The sequence below is a fragment of the Myotis myotis genome, unplaced genomic scaffold, assembly GCF_014108235.1.
Source record: "Myotis myotis isolate mMyoMyo1 unplaced genomic scaffold, mMyoMyo1.p scaffold_m19_p_1, whole genome shotgun sequence".
NCBI lineage: Eukaryota > Metazoa > Chordata > Mammalia > Chiroptera > Vespertilionidae > Myotis > Myotis myotis.
Window position 1 is genome coordinate 171,945,638 of NW_023416313.1, and position 26,661 is coordinate 171,972,298.

At 38.3% G+C, this 26,661-nt stretch overlaps 1 protein-coding gene and 1 pseudogene across 1 annotated transcript in view; both read right to left on the bottom strand.

Annotated features, from left to right (window-relative positions):
• Window positions 1-6,629: 6,629 nt before the first annotated feature.
• Window positions 6,630-26,661, bottom strand: part of PRTG (protogenin) — a 126,386-nt gene continuing 106,354 nt past the window's right edge. Inside the window, exons 12-20 of the mRNA XM_036324824.1 lie at window positions 22,828-22,923; window positions 21,970-22,156; window positions 21,195-21,322; window positions 19,812-19,982; window positions 14,008-14,190; window positions 12,589-12,709; window positions 8,590-8,755; window positions 7,520-7,624; window positions 6,630-7,034 (exon numbers count right to left, since the gene is read on the bottom strand). Coding sequence (XP_036180717.1) covers window positions 6,630-7,034; window positions 7,520-7,624; window positions 8,590-8,755; window positions 12,589-12,709; window positions 14,008-14,190; window positions 19,812-19,982; window positions 21,195-21,322; window positions 21,970-22,156; window positions 22,828-22,923 — 1,562 coding nt within the window. The remainder of the gene's footprint in view (window positions 7,035-7,519; window positions 7,625-8,589; window positions 8,756-12,588; window positions 12,710-14,007; window positions 14,191-19,811; window positions 19,983-21,194; window positions 21,323-21,969; window positions 22,157-22,827; window positions 22,924-26,661) is intronic.
• On the bottom strand, window positions 11,904-12,024 carry LOC118661820 (annotated as a pseudogene).

Consider the following 26,661-nt stretch of genomic DNA (forward strand, 5'->3'; position numbering starts at 1 on the left):
GGTGAGGAGATGACAAGGGTGAGTTACACCTCAGCCTCCTAAATTCTTCCTGTGAATAAATGGATGTAATTAAGACAGACTTCTCTCAGTTGGTTGGCTATTACTATGTGGACAGGTGGTGTTGATACACTGGAAGGCGCTATGAGCCTGGGTAATGAAATATGGTTTCTTAGTTGAGAAAATGCATCATAGTAGAAACCTATAAATCTGGGAGTTGGACCAACTTGGATTTCTATCTCGACTAAGCCACTTGCAGAACATAGCAGTTTAGAGGGATAAAGCATGCTGCATATGCTCAGTAAATGGTATGATCCATTTCTAGAGGCTAGAGTTAGATGCAGCTGAAAAATGACCAGCGTTCTTATCCTTCCTCAGAATATTATAATGGTTGTTACCCCATGATGGAGATAGCTTCATCTCTTTTGCTGAAGAAATGATGAAAATTAAAGTGGAATTAGAAACTAGCCTTCAAAACAAAAAGACTGGACTTGAAATGACCTAGGAATTAAGATAAATTAGAGTTATGGAATCGAAATTTTTTAGGAAAAGGGACAATTGGAATCAAACAAGATGACAAAAACGATAAAATTTCCTAGGAGTTATTCTGTAGGGAGCAGCTATAGGGTTAAGCCTCGGACTGACCTGTGGCAGGGCCACAAACAAGTCCCAGCTTGGAGGACAGAGCCTTCTTATCACAATTAAGCTTGACCTTATAGTCCAGTGATGGTGAACCTTTTGAGCTCAGCGTGTCAGCATTTTGAAAAACCTTAACTTAACTCTGGTGCCGTGTCACATGTAGAAATTTTTTGATATTTGCAACCATAGTAAAACAAAGACTTATATTTTTGATATTTATTTTATATATTTAAATGCCATTTAACGAAGAAAAATCAACCAAAAAATGAGTTCGCATGTCACCTCTGACACGCCTGTCATAGGTTTGCCATCACTGTTATAGTCCTTCCTTGCTCCTTCCTAGGTAGCTAATGGGCTTCGGGAGGTGCAGCAAGTGCTGCTAAAATGAGGTGAAACTCACAAGAACATTGTAAACATGTTGACCACTACCCTTGATTTGCTTTGTGTGCTCTGACTATTAAATAAAGACTCATCTTGCAGGCTGTAGCGCTGTCTCTCCACCAGAGAAGCAGCGTCCCACCGAGCCCCAGCTGTATTCTCTTGCCTGGCTTCTTTAATCGTTCACCACCCCGCCTCAGGCTCACCGAACCTGCCCGTGCTGGATGCAGCACATTATTCATGTTGAGAAGGTAAGTGGAGGCACTTGCTGAAATGGATGGAAAATTGAGGAGTTACCAAACTGAAAACCAAATAGTCAGGGGCTGGTGAAACTGAAGAAATAAACTCAATTTAAAAGGAAGAAAGGTTTCCTGTTGCTAATATGCTTTTAAAAGAAAATGAAGAATGAACTTGATTGAGCATGGTCCTGTTTATCTACTCAGAGGCCCTATGAAAGTCCCTAGGAAGAGAAAAGGAGAAAGTTCAACTCTAAGAGCCAAACATTTAGGAAACTTTCTGTTAAACTCACAGAACTGAGGTGCTACTTTATGAAGCAAATATTCAAGAAGTTTAAAAAGTGATTTAGAGAGAAAGTTTAACATATACATTTGATGGGTTACAAGACAAGGTTTTCATAGTTTTAAAATTCTGAAGATGTCCAAGGGGCACATGACTTCAGACTTCTCATTTCTGCGGTACTATAGACCTTTTACGGGAATCAGAATTCCATAGGAGTAATGTACCTGTGGAAGGGAAAATAATGGCCACCTCCAGAAGTCCATGCTCAAATCCCTGGACTCTGAACATGTTACCTGGAGATGTGATGAAATTAAGGATTTTGAGATGAGGAGATCGCCCTGGATTACCCAGGTGGGCTCAATCTAATCACATGAGTCCTGAAAATTGAAGAGCCTTTCCCGGTTGGGGTCAGAAAAGAGAGATGATAATGAAAGCAGGTTCAGAGAGATGCTACCTTGCTGGCTCTGAGGATGGAGGGAGGGGTCCACCGCTTCTGAAAGCTAGAAAAGGCAAGGAAACAGACCTTGATTCTGTCCCAGTTAGAAAATAAATGTGTGTTGTTTTAAGGCCACTAAGTTTGTGGTAATTTGTTGTAGCAGCAATAAGGAAAAAAAATACAATATCTGTCAGGTAAACTTCCAGTATCTGTTAGGTAAAAATGTAAGACTGTCATGTTAATCTTAAACACTTGCAAAGGCCCGAGAAGAGGAAAGCCTGTAAACATACACATTGCATTAGCCTGTGATCTTATATCCTGAGCATAAATCAATTAAACACAGAATTCCATGTATATGTTCTTCTAAACATCAGTGAAACTCACAGACAACTGGTTGTGGAGGGTGATCTCCAGAACCCTCTACTCTACAGCCCACAAAAATTATTCCATTAATTAAGCCAAAGCCATTTGACCAGAGACCCGTGGCAAACTGTCAGAAACAGTCTACAAAATACATGTTGAGACAGAAAGATCATGACTCTTTCAAAAACAGTTGGGCCGTTGTTTTTACATTCAGTATTCAAAATTTACATTCAATTAAATACAAACGTAAATCTCTGCAGACACTGCTGAAGTGGAGCCACATCTGGATATTCTCACATTTTTCTGAGGAAAAAAAAAAGCTTTCAATTCTACTTTTGGTGTGAATTGTTTCCAAAGGTGTCTTCATATGGACCTGAACAATGATCCTGAGCAGTCAACATGAGCAAGTTTCTGGCAGAAGTCCTCAACAAGGCCAAGACAAACGAATGCAAATCACTGTCATTGTTCCCAGTGTTGGCACTGCTCTTGTTGGAAGCAAAGGCAAACAGAAGACATTTCACTGAGGATCTAATTTCCCTGGTGTGCTAAAGCTGACTTTTTAAAGCCACTTAGTGGGTAAAGCTGTATCCTTACATTTAGGCCAATCAGAATATAAAACTTCAGATTTCATAAAAAAGATTGTTGTTTCACCCAAGGTTCCACTAGAATTTGAAAAACAGGGCTCCCTGGATGTAATTAAACTATTTCAGTTTATGGACAACTTTAAAGAGCACATCAATCAAAGGGTATTCCACTAAAACAGTGATGTGATTTGTTTGCCTATTATGTCCCAGTGCTCTCCAGAGAGGAGGACGTCTCTACCATTACGGGACTGCCCTAAGCCTTCTGAATTCACTAGGGAATGCTTTACTCAGGAGGAAGACTGTACATGCTAGTTCAGGGGCTGCCACCATAATGTCTGCAGTGGGGAAGCCTGCTGCGGTTCTGTTGACATCTCACACTCAAGGTGCTTAGGAAAACATCACACCATTTGGCAAAAACATCCTGTGGCTGAATCAGCAGATTTAATGGAAAGTTCCTATGTGTTTGCCATTTGTATACAGACCTGGGTTCTGGAGAGAGAGGTTTGTTTGACATAAAACAAGAAACAACAGTTTTAATGTACAACTAAATTTGCCTGTCTGTGGGATTACCTTTAAATATCTTTGGTTTTTTAAAAAAAATTTTTTGCTGATAAAAAGTACTTGAATAAAAACACTGATAAATACCAATATAACAGTATTGCTTTTAATTATGTAAACTTAGCCCTTTGATATATTTTGCTACTAAAGCTAGATTCCCTATCAGCCTCTAAATAAATTTATTTCAAATCTGCTCATCTTTACTTACTTACAGGCTAATCTATATATTTTAATGGTCTTTGGTATGAAAATACTGATGAGCAGTATCTTGTAATATTTGGCATAAAAATGACATGCATCAATCAGTACTTACGGCAAATAAGTCGTTGGAAATGAAAATAGTTACCATTTGCATATTAGCCCCTTTGGAGTGAAATACCATGAGGTAACACCACTATGAGAGATAAGTGAGAACCTTCACATATTAGTTACAATTTCATACTTAAGGCTTCAAAGAAGCTAGCTTTGGCCAAGTAAAAACAAGTCTTTGCAGTACACTATCTTATTCAATGAGACCAAAATATTTCTCTTTGGTGAAAAGATTTTTTTTCTCTCCAACAAGTAGTTTCAACAATTTAAAAATACTTTAATACTGTATAGTTGAAGATTTACTTGCTGAAGGAAAAAAAAAAACTACACTTGAAATTCTTTGGAACTTTCAACTGGTAAAGAACTTATTTTAAATGCTCTGGTAACAATAAGGTAGTTAAATTTACTAGTCTATTTAACTACAACAATCAATGTAAACCCTTTATTTTGGGTTAGTAACTACTTGTGTAAGCTTCATTAACTATAGATGTTTCTAGTTAATTCAATCTGTGGGGGAAATTATAGTTAAAATTTCACTCTATACTGAAAATTCTTTGGTAACAGGATTATTGTGAAAAAAAAATTGTATAGAACCAAAATGAAAAGGTGACAAACTAAGAAATGTACTGGTAAATAATTAGCAAATAGTTATAGCCTAAAGGATCTACAATATCTATGGGCCTATTAATAAAAAAAAACAAAACAAAGTACTTTCCTCGACTTCAGCATCTTTCTAGGTTTTTAAAATGATTCAAATTCATACAGCCCTAGACACATCTTCCATAACCATGATGAATGATGTTTCAGCTTTAGGTTTTGTTTATCTTTTAATGAAAGTTTTAAAAAGTAGCACGAACTCATTGTACTCTTTAATATTAGATACTGAGAAAAGGAGGCCCCACATACTTCTACTTACGAACCAAAAAGCACCATACCCTGTCAATTTGCCCATGCTTCCATGAGGCAGCTCAAAAGCAACAAAATGTTCCCTGAGTACAGGAAAAAAAATAACACTAGAATAACTTTAAAAGGAGGTAGTATAAAACAGGAGCTACACAGGCAGGAGCAGCATCTTTCCTTGCCTCAGAGTGTTCACCTAAAGCTCTGCTTTTGTTGTTGTTGTTTTGTCATAAAGCCCATACTTAGAAAGCTAAATGGGGACTTTGAATTTAGTTCAGAAGTGGCTGCTGGCACTTAATGTTGGTCTGCTTCTGAACACATCCAGTTTGGCACAAAACTAGAGAAAAAACAATTTAAAAATGTGCATCATCAGATATTGGGATGGGAGATGCTAGAGGTGGGCTATTACCCAGTAATATTATTTTGATTTTTAGAACATTATTTAATATAATTCCCCCTTTACAAACCAAAGGTTTCAAGGGGAAACGCATCAAGATTCCTTCTAAAGTGAGGCTCAAAAGTCAGTTCCAGATGATTTGAAAAAATACTTTTAAAGGGATATGGGCCCCTCTCCACACACCACTGTATCCTTTCCCACTGATGGCACCTAGTAGGTAACTATCTCATGACTGAGAGAAGGCCTATTCTATGTGGCTGAGTAAACAGTTTTGCTGATTTCAAACCAGCAAGAGGATTAACTCACGCCCGAAGTTAGCATTCCTCATTCACAGCATTGACACTGAAGGAAGATTACATAAAAAGTACCAAATTCTCTTAAGAATTCATGCAAAGACAAGTAAGGCGGAGAGCTCTGAATACTTATCCCTAAATAAAACCTGCAGGATAACAAGCCAAAATGCTCTGATAAGATACTGTACATCAAAATAGTTCCTGATGAAACCCAAGACAGTCTTAAGGCAACTTTCTGTACTCTTGTCCTGAACAACCTCATGAATATTAAAAAGATATAAGGCGAAGACTTTCATAATACATAATGGAAGGCACTGTTACCACGATAACCTCACGTTCACTTTACTGTCTATTGTTGCATTTATCTTCATTTTTAACATTTTATGAAATTTCTTAAAGCAAAATAAAACCCTACCCATTCTCTTTAAAAATCTGTTTTCTGCATGGAGTTTTGCTATTAAGTCTGGAAATGTTGAGGATGCTTTGCAAACTAGACAGTTCAGCCTTTGGCCAACTGTCAGGCAAAGGGGGAGGTAGAAAAGGCACAGCTCTAGGCAGGCTGAGGGTTGGGATACAGCAGGTAAAGCACTCAGACTAATGTCTGAAGCATAAAGGCCCTTGAAGCAATAGTCTTCTCTAGAAGCTACCAAATAGTTCTATTCTCAAGAGAAGCACCTTTTTGTCTTGGTCACTCACTAAAATCAACAGTCCCACTTTTTCTCTTCTCAGTGGTTTCACAGTTTGACAGTGAGAGGTGTTAAATTATAAAGATCATGCAGATGCCAGTTTTGTTTTTTTTTAAATCAGAGCTTCAGATAAACATTCTTACTCATCTACCTATATGACTCCTTCGATCACACACATTACATACACATACAGCAATGAAAACAAAATGCTACTAGGAAGTATCATTGGTTATGTAGCTGAGATAAACTAGCACAACAAATGAGGTAACAAGGTTGTCTTCTAAGTCTGCCATCTGGCAAACTGAGGTAGATAGCTAGCAAAGGGGCTTTCAAAAGTCTTCCCTTTGCTCCAGTGATATATTTTTATAATCCAGTCAAATATCTTGACTGTCTTTTCACATTGCTGACAATGAAACATTCAAAATACGCGAGTTTAAAAACAAAAGAAAACACATTCAAAAAAAAAGCTGAAATACCCAATAAGACATCAAGATTTTCACAAAAGGCTTTGGCTCCCTGTTCATTGTCCTTCGAACAGAATTAAAGGTGAGAATACCTGAACTTGGCTGCCTAGATTGGGAAATCATTTTTATCAAAGCTTAGCACGGCAGATGGTGGCTGCAGAACTGAAGAGGTAGTTTGCTCAGCATCTGATGCCACTGCAGGGTCTGGACACTTCCTTGTGGAGAGATTCCCACCTGAATCATTGCCAGCGAGGGAATCAGAGGTCAGGGGTGTGGTACTTATAACCGAAGACAGGTGTATCTCATCATTGGACTCGTGAGAGAACCTTCCAGAATCCCCGGTCTCGTGGCTGCCTTCACTATTGGCTGAATGTTCAGTATCGGCTGCAACACCAAATGGTCTTGAGAAGCTGGTTGTCTGACCTGGGGAGCTGGGGGAGTCTTCATCACTAATTAACACAGTTGTGCCTGGCTGGTAAAAGCAGACCGATTGAGTAAATCTTCTTTGAGGCTAGGCAAAAATACATAAAACACCATCAGTGATGATGGAATGCTCCTGGAAAATAGTAAGTCCGTTGTTACATATTCTATCTATTCTGAGATAGCAAACTGTTGGAATACCTGGGTGAAAGGTCATCATCATGAAGGGACTGTCTAGGTCGGCGGCTCCCCACTGAGGACAGGGGGGCACATCAGAATTACTGGGGTAAGTGAAGTGTCAAAGGCGTCCTCAGTGATTTGGATGCAAACGCCTGCCCCATCCCTTTCTCCACTGCCCTCCACTCCCCACTGGAAACCACAGTTCTAATTACTATTCCAACTGTCATTTCAGTGATCACTCCCCACGACTTTTCCATGGAGTCGTGCCCCAAATTAATAAAAGGACACACAGAAAGAACGTGAAAACGAAAGCATTCATTTACATTTTCCTCTCTTTTTAACTACCATTTCATACACCATGGGTTGCCAAAGATTTTTCTCATTTAGGTGGGTTACCTGCTCAACTTTTATCTTCTTAGAACCTTGGAAAAAACGCCATTTTTTCTTAGAGTTGTTTTTAATTATAGGACCATAGCTATTAATTATCAGGTCAGTTCCTCCCTGGATAAATAAAGGGGAAAATAAAGTATTATATATTTCAGTTTATCACAAGTAATGCCCCAAATTTTTAAATGTTAAGAGAAAACGATCACAGATATTACTATTTCTTCTTTTACATAGCAGCATACAACAAATTCAGAGTAGTTGTTAGTGATCAAAAAGATATTAGGTTTATCCTTAAAAGAGGGGAAGGGGGAGAGAAGAGAGAGAGGAGAGAAACATCGATGTGAGAGAGACACATTGATTGGTTGCCTTCGCATCAATGTTTCTCTCTTTCTCTCTGTTTCTCCCCCACCCTTCCACTCTCTAAATATCAATGGGAAAGTGTCCTAGGGTGAGGATTACAACAAACAAACAAAACAACAGGCCATGGACTGGCCTGGGCTTAGCTGTAGTTTACTGACACCTGGTTTATAGCACATTGGCTATGAGAGCTATTATAATAATGTACACTATACACTATTTAATGTTGCAATGCGACTAAAAATAATTTCAGTTGCTATTCATAATGCTTATCACTGTACTATTATTACAGATAGTGGAAAGGACATAAAGTAACATCCCCCAATGACATTCTACCAACCTAAGTACACAATTAGTAAAAAATTGTCCACCCAGTAAATACAAGGCAATTCAATTTATCGTAAATAGAGATTAATGATCATGGTGTCCTTATTGAAGACATCTTAGCTTCATATAATCCCATCTAATTGAATTTATGCTACCTTCTCTTTTTTTCTACATCTCTTTCATCTTTAATTCTTTTATGCATCCCTATGTTCTTCTCTCCAAATATTTGGTGTAAGGAAGGATCTGGGTAAAACTGCTTCACATTTCATTAAGTGGAGTATTGGTGTAATACATTTGACATGCAATTTTTTGCTAAGTAAATTTTACACATAAAGAGAAGATGAATGGAGGGAAGGATTACGCACGCAGCACATCGGTTCCCTAGCTTGCAGTACCTTTGCATCAATGAAGCTGGTGGGCATCTTCATTGGTATTAAGGAGTCTTCATTTTCTACAGCCCCTTCCAGGTTCTTTCCTACTTCATTTCCACCGGCTAGTGAGGCACTGGTTCGGGATAATGGTTGAGTTCCATTCTGTGCCATCTTGGAAGCAGATGACTTCCTGGAATATTGCAAGGAAAGGAACTCTAATTTCATAGGAGATACAGGCAAATGTACCAAATTTGGCCTATAATCACAACTTTGCACACAATAAAGTTCTTTAATGTTTGCTTCTCAAATATCTTTAAGAACTGAGTATGAGATTTTAACTCTAACTCACTGCTGAAAATGTTTATGACTTAAGAAAGCTTCTTTACTTCTTTTTGTCCCAATATCTGGTTACGTATACTTTTAACACACCCCTAATAAAAGCCTTAATAGTTACAAACTACTATGTTTTATTATTGTTGATTATTTACAATTTATGCATAAATTACAGTTTTTAATTTACATGTTCTCTTTCAGGTCTACAGACTGTCACACTAACATCACATTTCACTTGCCAATTAATGATGGCAAATTTACAGTAGCACTTCTGCAAGATTTAGGCATCACTAAAAGACGATGCATAAAGGTTTTTATAAAAATATTCTTAAAGTGAGAAACCCGGACCGTAAGACTAAGTCAAATCAATATACAAAAATACATTAGCACTAACTCCTCATTAATATGTTTTCCTAGTCAAGTACCAAACACATACAGAGTCAGCTCTGAACCAACTAGGCAGATGGAGGGCGTAGTGAGGCACATTACCTAAAAATGATATGTATTTGGCTTTGCTGTTTTTTTTAATTTACAAAAGGACCTTAAGAAAGTAAATTAAAGCAAAAGCCAAAATATATAAAAGGTTAGAAACAGACAAGTTCACTGAATGCTGAGAATTTAGCTGAAGGCAAATTACAGATGAGATTGCCTGACAGAGTTCACAGAAAATCAATCCGTAGTTATTACGTTTGTTTTCATCCATGTCCAGAGAGACCCAACCATCTGTTCTGTGGTGGTGCAGGAGGAGCTCTCAGTGACTCAAGCTTCTCAGGCTACTTAAATGTGAAAACATTCCAGGGAGTAAGGCATCCTCTTATCAGCAGATTTATCAGTTTGTGTCACTTTTTTATTTTTATGTCTCTGGAAAGCAGCCATGCACAAAAATGACTCATTGTCACTGTATCGCAAATAACCCAACAGACCCCAAACTTAAAAAAAACTGAATGAGGTGGTGCACCAAGGAAGCATAACAAAATGCGGAGACAAAGAAACAGGACAAAATTGTCAATGGAAGATATAGAGTTCAGAACCACACTTTTAAGGTCTCTTAAGAACTGTCTAGAAGCCGCCGATAAATGTAGTGAGATCCTCAAGAAATCTAATGAGACCCTCGATCTTATATTGGGGAACCAACTAGAAATTAAGCATAAACGGACTGAAATAACGAATATTATACAGACTCCCGACAGCAGACCAGAGGAGCGCAAGAATCAAGTCAATGATTTGAAATGCGAGGAAGCAAAAAACACCCAACCGGAAAAGCAAAATGAAAAAAGAATCCAAAAATGCGAGGATAGTGTAAGGAGCCTCTGGGACAGCTTCAAGCGTACCAACATCAGAATTATAGGGGTGCCAGAAGATGAGAGAGACCAAGATATTGAAAACCTATTTGAAGAAATAATGACAGAAAACTTCCCCCACCTGGTGAAAGAAATGGACTTACAGGTCCAAGAAGCGCGGAGAACCCCAAACAAAAGGAATCCAAAGAGGACCACACCAAGACACATCATCATTAAAATGCCAAGAGCAAAAGATAAAGAGAGAATCTTAAAAACAGCAAGAGAAAGAAACTCAGTTACCTACAAGGGAATACCCATACGACTGTCAGCTGATTTCTCAACAGAAACTTTGCAGGCCAGAAGGGAGTGGCAAGAAATATTCAAAGTGATGAATACCAAGAACCTACAACCAAGATTACTTTATCCAGCAAAGCTATCATTCAGAATTGAAGGTCAGATAAAGAGCTTCACAGATAAGGAAAAGCTAAAGGAGTTCATCACCACCAAACCAGGATTATATGAAATGCTGAAAGGTATCCTTTAAGAAGAGGAAGAGGAAGAAAAAGGTAAAGATACAAATTATGAACAACAAATATGCGTCTATCAACAAGTGAATCTAAGAATCAAGTGAATAAATAATCTGATGAACAGAATGAACTGTTGATTATAATAGAATCAGGGACATAGAAAGGGAATGGACTGACTATTCCTGGGGGGGAAAGGGGTGTGGGAGATGCGGGAAGAGACTGGAAAAAAATCGTGCACCTATGGATGAGGACAATGGGTGGGGAGTGAGGGCGGAGGGTGGGGCGGGAACTGGGAGGAGGGGAGTTATGGGGGGAAAAAAAGAGCAACAAATGTAATAATCTGAACAATAAAGATTTAATTAAAAAAAAATAATAAAAAATAAAAAAAAAAAAAAAAAAAAAAAATATAAAAAAAAAAAAAAAAAAAAAAAAAAAAAAAAAAAAAAAAACTGAATGAGTTTAATCTTGTCTGCGAATCCAAGCTCATTAGTTTTCAGTCTCTTCAGAACCACTTCCCTTTTGGACATCTTTAATCTGCTGATATATTTAGGTCTGAGCAAGCATTTTTGTAGGCTGGGAGGTAAATGAATAGGGCAAGCATGTCAAACTCGCAGCCCGTGGGCCACATGCGACCCACAATGAATATTTTTGCAGCCCAGCCAATATAACGGTATGTAAGAAAAGTTTTAATAAAAATTTCATAACTTAATTTTTACAATATCCTGTTATACATAATTATTAATAACTGCAAGGTTCGCTAATGACTGATTACTATAATCGTGTTGCATTCATTTCCCTTACGCGCCTTATGCGTAGGCGCACCCTTTCTCTCCACTAATACAAGCAGCGAATATTTTAGCAGCTAACTGCCACATCATTGTCTTGGACTGACTTGTTTGGTGTGTGCAACAGGAAATATTTCGCTTTTGGAGAACAAGAAAAATAGGTTTATTTGCGTTATGCTTATTAATCTGTGCAGTTATTCAGTGTCTGTTAAGTTAATGTTCAAGAAAAAATATTAATTTTTATTAAAATGTTATATTATTTTATGTTAACGATGACTCATTTATTTCAGCCCTTTGTATTCAGCATGTCTCTATAGAAATAAACCTATGTTTCTATGAAAATTGAAGCTTTTGTTTTTTTGTGGCCCGTATAAACTTAAACCTTATTTATTTGTCCCATGTTAGCCTTTGAATTTGACATGCTTGGAATAGAGCAATACTTTCTATCCAGTCATCTCCCTTAGCCTGTGTTTTGATGTCCCAGAGTTTAATGAACAGAACAGGGAAGCTACTCTGAACTGAACTCAACATTTTTTTAAAACTAAAGAATATACTTTGTGTTTCTCAAAATATTAAGGATATAGCCCTTGCCGGTTTGGCTCTGTGGCCAGAGTGTTGGCCCTCGGACCAAAGGGTCAGGATTTGATTCGTGGTAAAGGGCATGTACCTGGGTTGCAAGCCCAAACCCAGCCTGGATCAGGGCATGTCTCTCGCACATTGATGTTTCTTTCTCTCTCACCCCCCTCCCTCCCTTCCACTCTCTCTAAAAATCAATTAAAAATATTCTCAGGTGAGTATTAACCAAAAAAATAAAATAAAATTTTACTTAAAAAAACCAACCACCAAGGATATAAAGAAACTAGGTAATTCATTAGGACTATTTTATTGACATAGTGCATTTTTCAAATGGCAAGAAAGTGATCTTCCAAAGTGCATATATCTCTATAGCTCTAAGAGAACTCAAGTAATAATGTATTTATTTTAAAGTGGAAAATCCCAATTACTCTAAAAGGCATTTGGTTTCAATTTGCTTCTTGTGGTTACTGTAATTTAAATGTTATTTTAACCACCTCAACATCTCTAGCAATGGAAACACACCTGGCTTTACTTCGGTATATCAAGATGAGAACACAGATGAGGATGCAGGTCAAAGCTATGCCAACACCTACAGCAATGCCAGTCATGGATTTCTGGTCCAGATGGTAATAGCCTGAATAAACTAGAAGGGGAAACACATTTGCTTAGAATCAATTTTAAAAATCCATGATTCCATTTATCATAATTCTGACAGGTATTTGCTTTTCTATAATTTCCCTTCCTCTCATAAAAACCTTTGACACTTCTGTGTCTAAGAAAAGACACATATTATACTTTTATCAGCGATCTCAGAAAGATTGGGTTATCTTCCCATAGTGAGGATTCTAAATATGAGTTCTAGATATTGTATTGTTATATCAAACATGAACATCAGTTTATCATTTATAATGCACAGTTGTTCCTTGATGGACCAAAGGATAGTGCTCATGTCATATTATCTTAAAAGCATAGCTGTATTAGCTTAGCTTTCCATTTACGTATTTGCTCTGCAGTTGCTTCTCAAACTCTAAGGTGTATATGCTTCCCGAGGGGATATGTTAAAACGCAGATTCTGACTCACTACTTCTGGAGTGGGGGCTGCGATTTTGCGTGTGTTTTATAAGCTCCTGGGTGACACTCATGCTGCTGGTGCTGTGACACTTGGAGCAGTGAGGCATCTGAGGTGTGAATATGAGCCTTACTCTTTCCCCTGATAACAGGGTAGCTACTGTGACTACCTGCTTCCTGGGCTTAAATCTGACTGCCCTCTCCTTTTTCCTTTCTCTCCTTCCCTGGGTGTGTTTCTTTCTCATTCATTCTCTCTCTCTCTCTGTCTCTCTCTCTCTCTCTCTCTCTCTCTTCGACTCCCCCCTCTGCCATATAAAGTTGCCCCCGCCCCCTCCTCCCCTCCCCAACACACAGGCCCACTTCACCAGGGAGGAGGAGAGGGAGGAGGAGAGGGTAGATTTCTCAAGGTATTTTTCCCCATCATTTTTCTTGAGAGAAATAACTTTCTCTCTGGAAAGGCTGTGTTTCGTGGTGAAAATTCTTAATGGAAACCCTGCTCTTCTGAGCTTGAACACCACACCACCACTGCTGTTTATTTCCACGAAACCTCCCAGGAAGCTACTCCCATGAGGTCAGGGTGGTGTGGCTCATCTGTCCTGGTGGTGGAACAGCTGGGAAGAGAACCAACTGGGACATAGTGGTCTGAAAACTGCAGCTAATTCTGAGTAAGTTTGTCTTCTGCTTCTAGGTGTGCAGAGAAGAGCCACACCGGTGTGCTCCACAGCCTCAGACCCTCCCTGGCCACAAGCCGAGAAACTGCGTGTAGGCTTCCGGACATGGCCATTGCAGGCGGGAGATAAAGTGCAGGGAGCTGAGAAACAGATCTGCACGTTCTTCTCTTAAGAAAAATCAGCGATTGTGACGTATACAGACCTTTGGCATCAGCAGAATCTAAACGCTTGGGCCTCTGATTTGACTCAGAAGTTTCCTTTGGAAGCACTGCCAGCTCCACAGAATTTGAAAAGGGTCCTTCCCCCACCTCATTGGATGCCGATATCTTGACAATGTACACATTTCCTGCCACTAGGTTTTCCAACAAAGCCATGGTTATTGCCCCTATTAAAAAAATACAGCAGTGACAAATTAAGTAAACTTTATAAAATGTTTTTACGTATATATAATGTTTTACTCTTTCTATAGGTCTGGATACAAACGGCATTAATAACATCTTATTATAGAATGTTTCAAACATAGGTAGAGAGAGAATGGTATAAAGAACTCAGATTCAACAATTGTAATTAGTTTTTAAAAATCCAATGTGAGCCTTTTTCATCTTTTAGAAATGTTTAAACTACTTATGATAACTGCTGTGAAAGATGATCTTGACCTTACTCTTTTAATTTTTTATTTTTTGAGAGTACCTTTATTAAAGTTGGGGACAGTGAAACAAGGAAGGGTTTAGGACAGTGGTTGGCAAACTCATTAGTCAACAGAGCCAAATATCAACAGTACAACAATTGAAATTTCTTTTGAGAGCCAAATTTTTTAAACTTAAACTATATAGGTAGGTACATTCAACTTTAAATTCAACTTTAAATTCACGGTTTTCGTCTTCCGTTTTCCTTTGCTTCTTCTTTGTAGCCATCTCAAACAGGGCACCTAAAAAATGTTTTATTTTATAATAATAAAGCCACCAACACAAAAGAATTACAATTCTTAAATTGATGACAAAAATACCGGTAGGATTTGCAGCTAGTTGGAAAAATGCAGGTAACTTTATGCTTCGAGTAGGTACTTTTGTCACCCGCGCGCAATTTGCGGACGCGACTAGCACTAACCACTGCACAATTAGACTGCTGACTGCCTGGCTCACTCAACTCCTGCATGAATCGCGCACGCGCCTCTCCCTGCTGTGTATCCCGTGGCCGCCTGTGCCGCGTCCAACACCCCCCACTTCTTCTAACGCCACTTCTTCAAAACAGACTCGCCCAGGCCGAAAACCGACTTCTGCGCATGGGCCACGAAGTTTCAATCACACTGTACGTGCGCGCCCGCACATGGTATTTTGTGGAAGAGCCACACTCAAGGGGCCAAAGAGCCGCATGTGGCTTGCGAGCCGCAGTTTGCCGACCATGGCCTTAGAGTTTCGGAAAAAGAAAATTCACTTGAAAAGGAGATTGGGATGGGCATGCACCAAAGAGGGTCACTTGACCTTACCTCTTAAGTTAGAAACAACACAATTAGTTTTTTTTATAAGTGTTTGTGTTTTAGTTATTTAATTTATTTATTTAATTTTAATCCTTACCCAAGGATATATTTTTTTCCATTGATTTTTAGAGAGAGTGGAAGAGAGAGGGAAAAACAGAGAAATTGATTGGTTGCCTCCTGCAGGCTCCCCAACCAGGGCCTGGGACGGGGAGGAGCCTGCAACTGAGGTACATGCTCTTGACCGGAATGGAACCTGGGACCCTTCAGTCTGCAGGCCGATGCTCTATCCACTGAGCCAAACTGGCTAGGGCCAACACAATTAGTTTTGAAAGTCTGAAAATATTTTTCATCTTCCTAATCATTAAGAGTTCTTGAATGTAAATAGGAAATAAAATGCCAAAATTATGTAAGAATCACGGAGTACTGAAGACTAAGACCTCAAATTAACTATCAAAATTACTACCACCAATCTGCCTACCATCTACTTCTCTCTAAAAGTAACCTTCATTTGAATTTACATATGACATTTGGTATCAGAACGTATTTTCTCTGTTGGCATGACTGCTGAGAAGGGTTTCTATATGGGCACTGCTATTTCTTTCTTTCTTTCTTTCTTTCTTTCTTTCTTTCTTTCTTTCTTTCTTTCTTTCTTTCTTTCTTTCTTTTTTTATTGATTTCAGATAGGAAGGGAGAGGGAGAGATAGAAACATCAATGGTGAGAATCATCAATCAGCTGCCTCTTGCACGCCTCCCACTGGAGATCAAGCCCGCAACCTGGGCATGTGATATGACCAGGAATAGAACTGTGACCTCTTGGTTCATAGGTTGATGCTCAACCACTGAGCCACGCTGGCCGGGTGGCACTGGTATTTCTTGAGGTGTCTTTCTGTTCTTGTCACTTCACTGAAGTATTTTTCTTACAAAAGGGACTCTCACCCTAGAAATTAATCCTAATGTTAAGAAAGCAGGTGTAATAGAAATTCAACCAGCAAGTTGTTCCATCTGCATTTGTGGATATTCACAAGCGAGCCTTACTTTCTTACTGTGACTTCATCTCATTTTTTCCTGACTCAGAGCATCCTTACAATGGCTTCAAAGAGCTTACAATAGCTTGTGGCAGTCACCTCCAGGCCAGAGCTGGCTACTCTAAGGCACTTGAAAGAGTCTATTTCATTATGCAAGTGAGATGCGGGGTGATCTTCGCTGAGGACATGATTCAGAGGCCACCTCTGCAGATCACATGGTGTGAGGCAGCTGAACCGAGTGGCAATGTGAGCAGCCAAAAACAGCTTGTTTTTATATTCTATGGTTTCAACTTGGCCTGAAGAGAGTGTGAGTTACTTGAGCACACAACTGTTAAATAAACAAACGGACCCACATTTAGCATCAGGAAGAGCCTTTCCACTCTTACAAGTTCCTAGGCAGGTGAATTAAAACACAGAGATGTATTGTGACAGGTTGCAATTAGCTAGAAGGAAAAGTATTTAAATTTCTTCACAAATAGACATATAAGTAGACTGAGCTTCCATCTTATCACATAATACTTTACATTTAATTTGTAAAAGTGCTTGCCAGAAACTAATCATGCCTGAAATTAAACGTCTTTTCATTTAATTTAAATTTTATAAGCAGATGAGCTGAGTGGGTGTGTGTATGCTCATGCTCCCCTTCCACCTGTCTCAGGGCCTTTGCACGTCTCCCAGATATCTACAGATGTCATTTCTTCCAAAAGAACTTACCTTACTACCTCCATCACTTTGTCGTTTCCCCTTATTGGAGTTTTCTTTATAGCATTTATGGCACTACCTGAATATTTTTATATTTGCTTGTGTGTTTCCTGAGATGTACACTCCATTGGGGAAGAAACATTGTTTTGTTCATTGTGGTATTACCAATGCCTAGAAAAGAGCCTGTCACATAGTAATCATTCAATAAGAATTCATTTGATCAATCAATGATGTTCCTACTATTAGTAGTCCATTTTATTTGGCCAATGTTGAGTGAAATGGATTCCTTTAGGAAAGAACTTTAATTCCCAATGTGAATCTCCAATAGTATATGGAATTAATAAGATATGGTGGTTCTCAAATTTATTTAGAGGGGTACCTTTACCATTTCGGGAAACTCATGCTATGAGAAACAGGGTTCAGGAACTGTGGTAGTAGAGCATGATTTCCTACGGCACCTTTTAGAGATTTAAAAATAATTAGTGTGTTCTGTGTAAAGGCTTTAATTTCTGATCTTTTAAATTACACACAAGCATCCTTTCACATCACATTTCTGTTCAACCATTGTAGCATGTACAATTTTAGTCACAAATTTCATATGGTCATCAGGAACATTTAAAAAATATTTTAACTGATGAAAAAAAATCTTATTCCACCTGGCAATAAATATGTGGTTAGTTATATGTGTGAATATACATAAACACAATATGTATAGAAGATGAATAGTCATATAGGAAAGAGATATTGATATTCTCCTTCTTTGCCCCCCCCCCCAATCTTTTCCTTCACCTTTACCAAAATAAAATGTTGTTTCTTTTTAGGCAGGTACAAATGAAGGGCTAAAAGAAGTATGTGCTCATGTGATTCAAATTCTTTACTAATACTTATAAAATATCTTATTAAATCAGATTAGTCATTTGGCTAAATGTTGTATTGGTAAGTCTTTTTGGAAATAATAAAGTAAATGTGAATTATACATTTTAAGAATTTATGGTAGACTGTAAGAGTCACAGCCCACCAATCAATTATACGTCCACCTATCCACACCTGTGGGCAGTGCTCTGCCTCACTAACTCTGGGCTTGCCTACGTGATTTCCCAGGGCACATGAGCAAGTGGGATGCAAGCAGAGGCGTGCAAAGCTTTGTACATGGGCTTCCTCCCTCTTGTCCTGGTGTTAGAACTCGCTCTTGCTGCTTTTAAGCTGCCCACACTGAAACTGGAGATGATTTACAGCCTCAGGAGTGACCCGAGGAGAGACCAACAGAACCGCCCAGCTGATCCCAGTCCAAACTGCTGACTCACAGAACTGGGAGGAGGTAAAGGGGCTAAGTTTTAGAGTGGTTTGTTAGGTAGCAACAGATAATAACTGATACAAATATAAAGCTGTATTGCTAGCAAGTACGTGTTACTTTCACATCTCTTCAGTGACTAGGAAATCATTCCTTAGTGGGGCTTCTGCTCAATGAAAAATATGATTATACAACTATCAAAACTGCAGCTAAATTTATCATTTGTTTATTTTACAATTGCATAGAGTTTATTACATCCACATAGTTGTCTTTGAAATTTATTCTCTTAATTGGGTAAATATTCCCTTAACAGGTAAAATGTATGCGGAAGTGCCTAGTGCTATGAAGTGTTTAGAATATGTGGAGGTTCAACGAAGTTTCTTCTTGAAATCCTTAAGCTTTTCACTGCTTGGCAAGCTGTTCTTTTCTCAGCATGCACATCTGAATTAAGAAAATGTCAAAATAATGAAGTTTTACTATTTATGCTGTAGTCCACCTAAAAACTGGCATGTAGGACTTGTTCAAATGAAAGATTCAGAAGTTTTAAAAGAATGTAATGATAAAAGCATGCAGTAAGAATGTTAAGAGTTTCAGAATTCAATATTACTCAGCTAAAAATAATTGATGTTAAAAAACTTAAATTCAGCCCAGCTGGTGTTGCTCAATGGTTGATCACTGACCCATGCACGAACCAGGAGGTCACGGCTCAATTCCCGGTCAGAGCACATGCCAGGTTTCGGGCTCGATCCCCAGTGTGGGGCGTGCAGGAGGCAGCCAATCTATGAGTCTCTCTCATCATTGATGTTTCTATCTCTCTCTCCCTCTCCCTTCCTCTCTGAAATAAACAAAAACATGTTACAATTAAGAAATAAAGAAATAAAAAGAAAAACATTAAATCCAGTGTTCGTTGTAAGCCCTAACCAGCTTTTGCCGGTGGACCCTAATATCCATATGGGTTCATTTATTTGCAAGTGGACCATTTTAGTAGCTGTACAAAAGTCTTCACCCTTAAACCAGGTCCTCTTTCAGTGTTTGCTACTTCAGTGCAAGATACACCACTACTAGAAATCTAGTAATTACCTATATCAGTATTCCCTCTCTTGCCCCTCTCCCTTCCTCCTTAAGCTACCAAGTCCTGCTGATTTTACCTCCTTCATGTTTTTCAACCATTCTCTCCTTTCCCAAGCCTTACCCACCCTGATCCAGACTTATAATCTCTTTCCTGGACCATTACAATTGCTTCCTAGTCTCTTGTATTAATTATTGCCTCCTGCTCTTCAACCTAACCTCTTCTATTCACAATAGAGTGATCTCCGAGATGCGAATCACATGCTCATGCTTCAAATATGCTGATGGTTTCCCAATGCCCTGAGTAAAACCAAAATCCTTAATCATTTGTTGCTCCATAAACGTAAATTCAAAACAAACTCTAGATCCCTCTTTCTCTTGTTTCCTTATCATTAATAACCTTGCTTTTCATTCTCTTTGGTACAATTTACGTTCACAGTTACCTTCTCGGTGCAGGACCTGCCACTCTCCCGCAATCCAGGCCTTCCTCGATGCATATAAGATAGTATAGCGTGTCACAACCGTCTCTGGGCCGTCGGGGGGTTTCCAAGAAACCAGAGCAGTGTCATCCTCTATCAGGGTCACTTTTACTCCAACTGGCGGGCCTGCTGGTGCTGTGCACACGTGCAGAAAATCTGGTGTTACTAGGATGAAATGGTCTCACACACACACACACACACACACACACACACACACACACACACACACCTGGCTACTAGAATGACAGGCATAGGGAAAAGTTTGAAAAACTAGAAACTACTATAAAAAAAAAACATCTGAAAACCACAGCTCTTACCGATTATTAGTGATACTAGTACAATGCTATTTTTCGTCTTCCTCTGAAAGCTAATTTTATTTTATAATGTTCAAAACATTTAAAAAATATAAAGAAGATAGTAGGTTGCTGGGTGGGGAATTACTAAGTCAGAGGTTGTAAGCGTGTTTAGGGCTGTTGACATGTTTTGTCACCCTTGACATATTTATAGTCCCACCAGCAGCACTTGCTCATTAGATATTGTCTTACTCCATCAAGGACTGAATCTAAACTACATTTCTTATTTAAATGTATAGGATATATATTCAAATGGTCTAGGAAGCCACTGAAGAAAATACTTCTGAGACTAGAAACATTCAGTTATCCCCCAAAACATTGTGCATCAATGAGTCTAAAGGGAAGGCTTTACACTAATGATTTATATCTGTAAAAAGTAGTGAAGTCTTAGGATTTTAATTGACCCCATTTTTAATATAAGCTAAAAGTGTGAAGAGCTGGTTTTTGGCATTATATAGCATATAAAATATTGTCAAGACCATAGCAAAGAAACCCTTGCTCACTGAAATAAATGCCCTTTGCTTTCTTTTGGCATAATTAAAATAGGGGCCCTCACAGATCATCTAGTCCTTCAACCTCAATCTAGAGAAAAGGAATGCAGGTTTTGGAGACATAAAACATCTTAGCTAGAATGACAGGTAAGCTATAGAATTGTTGCTCAATCAGGTTATCATATCTATGCACTGAGCACAGTATCGAGCTACGTACATATTGATATAGTGGGCTCCTAACACATACATTATTCACTTATTCACATTTAAAATTATTTCAGTGCAGCCTTGAACAGCACACTTGATTCAAGCCCATTCACTTGTGGAATACATATGCTGAGAGGGGAAAATTAAATTTAATAAAGGTTAAAAAACAAAACAAATACATCCATATCAATTGGTAGGTAACAACCAGGGGAGCATCCTCTTCAAAGTGACAAACATATTTTTCACACATTTTTTTGCACATTTAGATAAACCCACAAGGGAGCTTCCTTCTTTACCTTCTGGGAGTGTAGAATGGTAGACGACAGGGCTCCAGGGACTGGAAAGCTGATCCACATGCAATCGGACAGCAAATTCATATTTGGTGTTTGGCTCTAGACCTTGAACCAACATGTGAGTTTCTGATCTATGATAATGAGCAATGAAGTTAATGCCGTTAGCACACTGTTTCTCAAAGACTGCCAGTGCTGCCAATCAATACAGGTAGGGAGAGCATACTAACATTTTTTTTACACTCAAAGAGCAATTTGATTTAACTATTATATACCACATTTGGTATTATCCTATAAAAATAAGCCTATAAATTGCCATACAAGTTGCCTACAAGTATCCTAATACAAAGGGATTTCCTCTGAAATGTTGGAAGTCAAAGTATACTTTAAAGTTATAGTGATAGGCATCTTTTTATCTATAACCTAGAAAACAGAATAACTAGCTTTATTTTTTGATGCCAACATGAAGATGATCTTTTGTTTTTCTTTTCAACATGCTTTTCTTTCGCCTTATGAAAGTAAAGGAAAAATAGCTTCTTGCCTAATCTTTTTGCATGAGACTGGGGAAACAAACAAACAAAAATCATTTCCAGAGAGTAAATGTAAAAAAATGCAGTTTCAGAACTGAATATGGTAAAGGTGCACAATCCTCAGGCATTTTAATAAGTCAGATAAGTCCCGAGACAAATGCTCACAGCTGAAGCTCAAGCTAGCCCAAGATGGCAGGAAGTATGAATGAGGACGGGAGCAAAGAAAACAACCATTAACAGAAGCTACATACGTTTGAAGGTATAGAACCAAAGAAGCATTCTGCAGGCCAACAGGGTTACAGCGAATGGTGTAGTTAATTATTTGTGCCGTGGTGAATGCAGGCCTCCTCCAGTGCAGGAAGATGGAAGATGAGGTGTTAGCCTTTGCATAGAGATGGTGGGGTGGTGGTGGAGGAGGAACCATGCGATCACGAACAGCTATTGAAAAAGACAATGTTAATTCACCTCAGGGCATAACATTGATGGTAGGAAGTGGTAAATGGTAACATCGTTAACACCCCACCCAGTAAGTTGCCTTTTTAGGTCTTTCTTCCTCGAGAGGTTTGTAGTGGTCTATTACTCAAATCTGACCAACTCTTCCAGGAGTTAGATGAGGAATCAAATATTATCAGTACTTCGATTGTAAAACAGAAGCATGGAGAAGTCAAGCTACCAGCCAAAGGCATTCAGAAAGCCAGCAGTGGACTTAAAACTCGACAGACACCCACTTTAGTAGCAATAAAATCAAACAGCTCTTAGTAGCAATAAAACCGAACAGTAACTGGAAGGAAATAATTAGCCTCAAGGTTGGAGCAGATAAACGGAAGTTCAGTATATGTAGGTATTCAGGGTAATTTTTCCCAGTTAAATTTCTTACAGTCCTTTGCATGCAAAAGTAAAACAGGCTCTTATAATTAGATACAGATCACTTAAATATTTACTGAGCAGGTACTTGTTCAAGGTACTATCTTAGGCGCCACGGAGGATATGAAGTGATCCCACGGAAGATATGAAGGCTTCCAAGTAGTAACGAGACTGACACTTCAAGTCAGAGGAGGAGAAGGCGTGAGCCATACACAGTGAAACCAGCTACCGTAACTCTTACTTACACACACATCCTGGGGTGCTGACTGTCTGGTCTGCCTGATAACCATCTTCTATGTTGTTGTAAGCCAGCAGCCTCACGTGGTATTTTCTTCTGGGGTCTATGAAGAAACCAACAGGTTAATAATTAGGTCTAGCCATCTAGATGCAAACAAAGGTTCTAGAGTCTTTCTACATTTTGGTTTTTAAATCTTCTGAATGAATACCAGTTCTAAGTAAAATGAAATTTTCTCTCTCCCTATCCTATACGATGACTCAGCAATTCACCTTAGTATGCCATTACTTTTGTGACTATCTACCAATTATTTTAAATTTTACTTTGCTTAGCTTCACTTCAAACAATAACATTACTAACACTACTCTTCCTCCTCCTCCTCAACTGAGATAGATTTAAAAGATGTCGTTTGGGTGATGAATCACTTATAGAAAGTTACACTATACAGGCATTTTTATTTAGTTATTTGACGGTAAGTTTATTAAAAGCATGAAAATCAAAGTCTGATGTTTTCCCCCTTAAGGCTAAGTAGAATGACAACTGTCATCCTTTAGCACGTTTGAAAATCTTTAGAACCATGTGTTATTTATTTCTAAGCATGACCTTTTCACAAACATACATTTTCAAGTTGAGAGCTAAATTCCCTAAGAAAGATGAGTTGGAGCTCCCTCTACTGGTATTCATTAACTATCACAATCTGAAAACCAAAGTCCATCCCATGCATATTAAAAAAAAAAAAAAATCTGGCTTCTGAGAAATAAATGATTATAACATTTAAATGATATACTTTAGAAAATATACAAGAAGTTTAATTATATAAATAAATTTAAGTATAACCATTTATAACTACAGAATGCTTGCTTACGGTAAAAATAAATATTATTCAGAAATGTCTTTTTTCCCCTAGCTTTATGGAGGTATAGTTGACAAATAAAAGTCATATACTTTAAGGTGTACAGTTTGATGTTCAATACACATATACACTGTGAAATAATCACTGTAATCAAGCTAATTAACATCCATCATCTCATGTATATGTGGGGAAAACACTTAATACCTACACTCTTAGCAAATTTTAAGTAGACAATAGAATATTTATAATTATAGTCCCTATGCTATAAATTAGATCTCAAAAAAATTTTTTTTTGTAACTGAAACTTTGTATCCTTTGATTATCTCATCCCATTTCCTTCACCTTCCAACCCTGGTACCCATCTTTCTACTCTGTTTCTGTAAGTTCAACTATATTAGATCCCATATGTAAGTGAGATCACACAGTAATTGTCTTTCTGTGTTTGAATTACTTAGCATAATGTTCTCTAGGTTAATTGCAAAAAGCAAGATTTCATTCTTTTTAAGGTTCAATAATATTCCTATATGTAGTCTGTGTGTGTGTGTGTGTGTGTGTGTGTGTGTGCGCGCGCGCGCGCATTTTCTTTATCCATTCACCAGTTGACAGACATTTAGGTTGTTTCCATGTCTTGTCTATTGTGAATAATGCTGCAATGAACATATGGGGTGTCAATATCTCTTCAAGATACAGATTTCAGATTAGCCTGCAGCTCAGTGGTTGATGATTGACCTATGAGCCAGAAGGTCACAGTTAGATTCCTGGTCAGGGTATGTGCCCACGTTTGCAGGATGGATCCCCAGTGTGGGACATGCAGGAGGCAGCATATCAATAATTCTCTCTCATCACTGATGTTTCTCTCTCTCTCTCCCTTCCTTTCTGAAATCACTATATATATATATATATATATATATCTTTTAAAAGATACAGATTTCATTGCCTTTTGGTATAGTACCCAGAAGCAGAAAAACAGTAATCTTTAATAGATATAGCCAATGTGGAAAAGGATTTAGAATTTAAAAAAAGATAATTCTAGAGTGAATTCAAACATTAAAAAAAATAAAAAAATCAAATGTGAAGTTTATTAAATTCTTCTAGGTAATTTAAAAGTTTGTATAAATGTTTTAGAAATTGATTAACATATTCTAACATTTAATATTAAGTTCCATTTAAAGGTTTTTCCTAAAATAAAAATATTTATTTCTATTTGTTTTGATAAAATTAAAAACACAAAAAATTTATACAACTTAGAAAATTTCTGTTCTTTCTAGATAAAAAAGTAGGAAGATTAATAACTTCTGACTATAGGAAATGTTTCTCATATACATTATCTTAAGTATCACAAAACCCTGTGAGATATGTTATTCCCATTTATTAAAAACTGTGGTAAAAATGTATTAAGTAGTGTGTCTAATGTCATACAAAGTTGAACCAAGACCTTGTGGATATAACAGTACAGGGCCTTTAAGTACAAATACATGGGCCCTGCCACTGCAGGTTTGTCTCCTTATAATGACTTTCAAAATGGAAATATTTTCAAATATTTTATAAAATGATTACTGGAGAACATAGAAACATACTTGGATTTCATCACTCAAATGAACATTTGGCACTGAAATTCTAAGATCCACAAGATTTCGGTTCGTATTAAAGGCTACTTAATTTGAATCTGCTTTTTTTCTTTCTGTTGTTGTTAATCCTCCCCTGAGGGTATTTTTTCACAATGATTTTTAGAGACAGTTGAAAGGAGGAAGGGAGGGAGGGAGGGAGAGAAAGATCAGTGAGTGTGAGCATCAATAGGTTGCCTCCTGCAGGCACCCCAACCTGGGCTGAGGATCTAACCTGCAACCCAGGTACATGCCCTTGACAGGGGATCAAACCAGTGATCCTTTGCTGTGTGGGCAAGTGCTCTCACCACTTAGCCACATCAGCCAGGGCTGCGTTTTTCTTTCTTTCCTCCTACCATGTTGCTGAACTCACCAGTCAGCTGAATCCCGAGTTCAGTTTTACAAATACTCCCTCTGAACGGGTACAAATGGAATTCAACAGGCTCTTTGCAACCTAGTTCTTTATAAAGTCACAGTGCCATCTTCGAAACATTTCTTCATTCTGTCTGTGCTCAGAAGAGTATCTTCAGGGAAGCTTCCTGAGTGTGAGTGAGGTCTTATGTCAGGAAGACAGCAGATACAGAAAGGGAAGGATGAGACAGAATTACCCAAAGTAGCTCACAGCCTCAGCGAGCTGGACACGGATACAGCCTCCCTCATAGAAAGCTGATTTTGATAAGGGTTTATGAGGGCAGCTGGAGAGATTACTCCTTTTTCTACGGTGCAATCTATCAACACTTCAGGAATACTTCTCTGGAATATTTTTTTAACCCTAAAATGGATTCTTCAAGTTTTCCCTTCTTCCTCTTTAAAAAATGAACTGCTTACACTAAATTTAAAACCCAGAATTAACCTATTTTTTTAATGGTCAGGCAGAAGCAGAGATGAGAGACAGAGGTGCTCCCTTAAGACCCTCACCACCTGGCTATTTCCCACTCAGCACAGACCCCAATGAGCACTGTGAGGAGGAGCACACCCGGATGCCCATCTGGAACTCGTCCGAGTGGCCCATCAGAGCCCTCTCCAGTGCTGGGCTGCTCCCCCTGCTCACTTACAGGAGGTCAGGAAAACGTAAACCAACGCGCAGGCGAATGGAGCACGTGGAGGTGCCCCCGATTCGTTTCTATCCACACACAAAAGGGAAGACGAGAACCAGGATAATTTTGGTAATGATTTTAGTGGGGAAAAGTAAATAGGGCATACTATGTGGAAAACATAATTTGGAGGGAAAACCCACTCACATTTGTTCACATGGATCCCTTCTTCATGCTCTACAAAGATTCTTGTTTTGAAAAATAAAAAGTGCAGGTTGGGCAAGCTGAGCAGTGGGCCACATGCATTTGCCATGTGCTTCTGTTAGGTTTTAAAGCATATGACTCCAATCTCA